General features: G+C 45.5%; 1 protein-coding gene across 1 annotated transcript in view; it reads left to right on the top strand.

The window, feature by feature from the left end:
- The window catches only part of LOC101857979, a gene marked incomplete in the record, with an annotated part of 11,992 nt that extends 11,168 nt beyond the window's left edge, over positions 1-824 (top strand). The window contains 1 exon segment of the mRNA XM_005107929.3: positions 322-824. Coding sequence (XP_005107986.2) covers positions 322-740 — 419 coding nt within the window.
- Between the last annotated feature and the right edge of the window lie 5,838 nt (positions 825-6,662).

Below are 6,662 nucleotides of genomic sequence, written 5' to 3'. Positions count from 1 at the left end.
CTGTAAAACTATTGCTTTTTGCAAAGATAAAATATCTTATGTGTGTGAACGTATGTGTGTAGTGTGTGTATTGTGTATTTGTGTATGTGTGTGTGTGTGTGTGTGTGTGTGTGTGTATGTGTGTGATTGTGTGTATTTGTGTGTTTGTGTATGTGTGTGTTAGTGTGTTTGTGAGTTTGTGTGTTTGTATGTGTGTATGGGCGTGTGGGTGTGTGCGCACGCGCATTTACGCTTGTACCAATCTATTATGATTAATAGACAAGGTACACAACAAGCAAATCATAGACCTTATACCATACTATTCTGACTACAATGTTCCAGGCACTCAACAAGTGATCAGTGGGCCTACCTACCACACAGGAAGCGAGTCGGAAGGGCTGACCACAAGTAGCAGGACAACGTACACCCAGCCTGGTGGTGATGGCGGTGAACGGGGTCACTGTTACGGGGGCGTGGTGACGTCGCAGATGACGCTGGGTGGAGAGGCAGGGATGGCCGCTGCTGGAGGGCACAGAGACAGGAAGAGCTCTGTGGTGAGGAGGGAGGAGGAGGATGTCGAGAGGGGAAATGTTTGGAGATCAACCCGTGCAGAGGAGGACGTGAAACGGAAGACGTCGAAAATGAGCACGGGAGACCAGCTGTGTAGGGTCAAATGTCACCTGTGTCGAGCTGCGGCGCTCTTTCTGCGGTCACGGGATGTACACACCAAGGCCAATACCACAATGACCACTATGTGTTAGAGACGGTAACTGATGAAACGGTCGAAGGTCGAAGTTCACTTAAGTTTGATATTCTTTCGGGAGCAAAAACGCTTCGAGACGAAAGTAAGTATATCGGTAAGAGCCAAGTGTTAAAGACAGCAAGGGGAGACACAACTGACACCCATGAGTCAAAGATAGCGAAGGAAGACACAGCTCGAGATAGGAGTTCTTCAGGGGGTGCGCATAGGCCCACGTCAAAACTCTCTACACCACAGAGGCAGCCAGAGGGGAGGCTGACGACGTCACGCGCAGGATTTGCGGAGGGTTCTGGAGAGGAGAAACCTCGTCAACACAGGAATAAGTTAGAAATGTCGCGGGTTGAAAGTGGGATGTTAGGTGATAAGAGGAATCCCCAGGAGGGGAGACAGAGGGAGGAGGATATGGGAAGTAGAGAAACAGGCTATACAAATCCATCGCGTGACAGAGAGGCATGTCGTGGTGTGAGGGATGGCGGTGCAGTCAGGTCACCGAGTGAACTAACAGTGACAGAAAGGGGAGATATTACGGCGTGGCCATGTGGTGAAGCTGTGGTTGTAGTAAGGAGTGATGCATCCCCATCACGTGGAGAGATGACGCATAGTGTGAAAGATGATACAATGCAGTTGCCACATGAGAAAGAGCGCGGTGCGACAGGTGGTGCAAGTACAAGGCTGGCAACCGAATATGAAACGAATAGGCTTCATCCAGAAGACCCCCTCGCCGATTACAAAGTTCTGACGTGTTCTCCCGCTGCTGACCACTCAAGCAGACATTACTACAATCTGGACTCCACTCAGATATTGTCTTCACTCCACACAGGGGCTGAGCACTCGCTAGTCAAGTCAACAAGTAAACAAACTGCTACGCCAGCTTCTAAGAACGCAAAAAGTGTGACGTTAACATCAACAAACTCGGTGTTTGCCACATCAAAAAACCCAGCAAGCGAAAACACAGTCTTTGGTGAAACTTGGGGGAGGGAGTGTCTGTCAGTGGTGGTGCCAGATCTGGACGTACCGCCCAAACTGAAGGCCAAAACTAGATATCCGGATCCATTTCTCTTTCCGGTTTCTCTTCACGGGCACGCCAAACGTGAGCAATCTGTCTACGATGTGCCTAAACTGCTGCTTGAACGAGACTGTAATACGGAGAATGATGTCACGAAGCCGTCGTGTAAAACGCATTCAACTGTTTTTGGCAGGGAGGAGATCCACCTCAAAGCTCCAGCTGCCCATTTGTCAATTGATGCTGCCGTGGTGGGAGGGTTGCAGTCTTCCTCGGCGATATCCAGACACACTAGTTTGAATACGGACGTAGAGTCAGAGACGTGGGCGAGTGGTTACCGGACTGTCTACGGGGGAGGCAGTGTTTCCATCTGTTCTAAAGACAAGACAAAAGTTTGTGCAAGTCGCACTGTAGAGTGCCCTACGGCCATGATGCCTGACCAAACATGCTCACAGCTCAAACACAACAACTTGTCAAACGATCGGGCGCTCTCCTCAAAGTGTCAGGGTCGTGATAGAAGATCTCCAGAGAAACAAGAAAATAACTTGCCAGGCGGAGTGCGCACGAGAGACAGGAGTTTTTCCAGTCTTTCTCGGCCCAAAACAAATAACCGATGTGAGTGGGAGGAGTCTTCAAGTTCGCTTCAGAGACTGACGCTGACAGGCGGGCATGAGAGAGCCTTGAGGTCATATGGCAGTTCAGTCAGTGTTCAAGATGTGCCTTCCAGATCGGTCAGGGAAGGAGATAGAGAACGGGGAAAGATCTCGAGGTCAACTGGTAACTTTGAATTTAAGCGGGGGAAAAGTTCCTGGTCGTCTGGAAGGTTAGTCAATGAAAGGCAGAAGTCTTCAAAGTCTTTTGAGAACTTGCCACATCGCGGACAGGAGAGATTGTGGGGATCACGTGAGAACCTAGTTGGTAAACAAGGAATCTCGTCAAGGTCATCCGAGAGCCTGCTTTATGTAGAGAGCAAAGAGTCGATGTCTTATGATAACTTTGTCATCGGGACACTCTCCAAATCATCTGACAATAACACCACCCGCCGACAGCTTGACACCCGCCATGAACACACGGAGACGCACAGAGAGACGGAGGCACAGAAAACGGCACGGGATTGGCGCACGTTCAGCAGACGACGTGTGACGTCAGCGCCCTCAAGCCAGGACGACAGACGACAGTTACTGGCAGGTAGCAGACAATATAAATCTGTCCCATCTCAGTCTGAGTCTATGCCAGGTGACTTTGTCAGTGACGTACACAGTGACCCTGGAGGGACTGGCCATGTCCCTGCTCACGGACACAGACAAAAACAACAGGACGTAACACGTCGTCTGCAAATAGAGAGAGGTCACAGAGGGCACTCTGCTCGCTTTTTAAGTCTCCGTCTGCCATTCGACCAGAAACGGATAACGACATCCGGACATAACCGGACTGTTTTCTCAGGGCAAAATCAGAACTTGCCTTTCCGCCAGAACAAGATCTGGGCGATATTGCAGACGTCATCAAAATTTGACCTGTCTAAATTCCCGCGCTACTGGACACGGGGGGAGCTGCTCCCGCCTCCACGGTTTGCTGCACACAGGGACACCCTCCCGCCTCTCTCCCCGGCTACAGAGCGAGTGGCGGCAACACACAAACTCCAAGATGAAAGTGAAAACAGTTAACGCGATCAGGAGATCTGACCCTTAAGAGCTTAAAAAAATCGTAATGTAATGTCCAAGACTGTGCACTCAGGGTGGCGTCGATGGCCTATTGGTTAGGCTACGGACTCATAATCATGAGACTGCAAGTTCGGGGGGTTCGAGCTTCACCTTTATACGACGTTTTGTCCTTGGGAAAGACACTTTATAAGAACTTCCCTCTTGGCTCAGTCCTTTCGGAAATGGACGTTAAACTCGGAGGTCCGGCCTCTTAAATTACCTAAGTGTTGATGATAGAGGTGTTAAACCTAGAGGCTACCATTTCACCATTTCATTTCACTATGCACTCTGACGTAATCCTAGTTCAGCATGGCGCGTAACATTTGACTCTATTTGACAAGCCCCTAAAATGGGTAAGGAAGGAAGTGTTGCTCACGTACTCGACTTTAGCAAGACTATAAATGTTTTGCCCTTCATTTGCGCACCAGCACTTCGAAGTTTTCCCACAGAGCAAAGAACGGCGGCCATGAGGTGTATGTCTATCGGTATGCTTCCTTCAAAGTGGGTGGTTGGAAGGTGCTCTGTTGTGGTTTTGCTCCTTCTTTCCCATCAAACATCTATTGTCCTTATCTCTCTTCCTTCTTTTTTGTGTTAGTTACTTCTTTGTATCACCTCTAATATTCGGCATTTATATGACTTTACTCTGTAAAACTCTCACGAAAACGAAATTGCTCAGAACACCGGCGTTTGTGGTGTAGCATGGCTGTTCGACGCTTGGCTGTGACATGAAGACAAGAGAACCGAGTTCGATTTCTGGTTGTGGAGAAAATTTTTCTCGAGTAAATCGGTCTTTCTATTGGGATGGTGTAACCTTCTCAGCCCGGGTTGGCCCTGCATGACAGACAAGGCAAAACGTCCGCCTTCCAAAAGATTTCAATTGTGTTACTGTGGACTTAAAAAACACTTACATCAAGTAAAGAAAAATCTTTTATCTCTCAACTGTTTGTAGCCCTGTAATAGTAGCCTATAAATTTAAAGTAAACAAAGGCGTGAAAATACAAAAGGGCAGGAATTTTCTAACACCACGTCAATCTAATGCTTACCTGACTCCTGCCTTTTGCCACTTTTAAAATCTAATGGGTGGAGATATCAGACAAGAATCTTACTCGATGCGGCAACACAGAGTTGTGAATGAAAAGAAATCCTGAATTCATGTTGTATGCATGTTTAACCGCTAAAATAATCTGGAAAGTATCTCATTAAATTTCTATTCCAACAAACATTAATATCTATCTTTAGATGTGAATACACAAACACAAAGCAAAGAAGCAGAGATGTCAGTACTACACGTCATTTTTTTGTTTGTAACACCAATGAGTCAAACTCTTTGGTAGAACATGACAATTTTTTTTCTCACTTCACATTTGGCTGTTTTTGTCTAGCGTTTCGCAGCCAGGAGCCGGTGTCATAATCGAGGTCACAATCTGATTATAGGACGATAAAAAGTCGAGGAAAAAAAAAACAAGAACTCGCAGCAGTCATGACATTATAAGGAGTTAGTTCCCCTCACATATGTGAGGTAGACTCGACCAGTGTAATAGTTAGCTTACATAACCAGTGCTTGTGACTGCTTATAACTGTTGCCCGAAAAAGGTGAACAGGGTATATGTGGCAATGAAACAGCTTTGAGTGCTGTATACATGTTCCCTTCAACTCTTTTGGTAGACACTTCCATCCTCACTGTAAGTTTACTTAATCAAAGCTTGCGACTGCTTACGGAGTGGCCCGATTGGGGTGAACAGGCTATTTCTGTGGCAATGAAACAGTTTTGAATGTTGTTAGGCATACTGTTCATTGGATATTATGAACGTCTTTTCACATTTAATTTATACGGTTTACGTCTATGGGTAAATTTGACTGCGACAATGTTTCAAAATTAAGAAGGGAAGCGGTGGTTATTTGATTATATAGACGTTTCGCCACTGGAAGTGTCATGCAAAGTCTCTTGGGCATTGGTAAATAAATAAATGAGCTAGAAATGAAGGAGGACAGACGAAAGTAAACAAGTTATAATATTGAAGCTACATCGTTACCCAGAAAATAACAAACCAAAAGCAACTGCAGGACGAAGTATTCCAATGCCCTGAATGAGAAGGTTTTTGCATTTTTACAAAATGTGATTTGACAGCTTTATTAGATCACACAGGCCTGTATCCCTGGTTGTTGGCAAGACGCGTAGCTATTTATTGATTGGAAGGGGGGGGGGGGCTTGTAAGTGTTTTTCAACGCTCGCAAATGAATAAGATCATATGAGCACGCGGGACACGTTTAAGCATTTTCAGTTTAGTAGGGATTAATTTTTAATTTTGCACGGGTGGCTGTCAATGCCTACACTTATCGATATTAGGACCACCAAGGGATCTTTAACGTGCGAACTTGCACCAGTGATACCGATCTCAACGCGTTTTTGCCTGATTTTATTACGCTGACACCCCTGCTCCGCGAATGGGTTTTCTTTTAACTTCACTTCAAAGGGTGTCGAAATCAATTTGAAAGTTGAAGCATATTAATTTGATAATATTATATACATTCGAGATGTTTACTGGCCTATTATTATCCTAGAAGGCTAGGTGTTAGATCTCATCTACCCTAAGATCAGGGGTATGGCTGGAAGACAACAGTAAGAAAGAGCTAATGAGTTGCAGTAGAAAGGCTGCAGAAAGAGTCAGTAGCCCAGAGGAGGGGGCAAGAGGGAGAGGGTGGGGGCAGAAGGTGAAGACGAAAGCAGATGACAGAAAATCAAGTTCTGAGTGGTGTGCAATCGTCCAACGTCGCCAATGTACTGACATAAACAGAAAACAAACAGACTACTAACTTTGTTTTCTTTATTTTTAAAAGTGTATGTGTACTGATGTAAATAAGAATGATAGTGCTCATAATTTAAAAAAAGATGTGTTTCAAGTTGGATACAATTTAGTGATGAAGAGGAATATCTAGAATTGTAAATTTCATATGTACAATTAATAATTCCATTCACTGTGGTGTTTAAGAGTAAGTTGGAATTGTACATTGAGATACATAATTACGAAGCCCCTGTCCAAATAATGCAAATCCCTGAGATAAAACAGATTCAGAGGAATCGTGGGTTCGAATCCAGTCAATGGGCCCAGTGTCGTGTCCTTGGGAAAGGCACTAGACATACTTTCCTCACTTCACCGAGGTAGGGATGGTTTGAGAAAGTGTGTGTGTGTATGTGTGTGTGTGTGTGTGTGTGTGTGTG

Source organism: Aplysia californica, unplaced genomic scaffold (assembly GCF_000002075.1).
Source record: "Aplysia californica isolate F4 #8 unplaced genomic scaffold, AplCal3.0 scaffold00644, whole genome shotgun sequence".
Lineage (NCBI taxonomy): Eukaryota > Metazoa > Mollusca > Gastropoda > Aplysiida > Aplysiidae > Aplysia > Aplysia californica.
The sequence above is the reverse complement of the archived record's forward strand: the minus strand, read 5'-3'. Positions and strand labels throughout refer to the sequence as shown.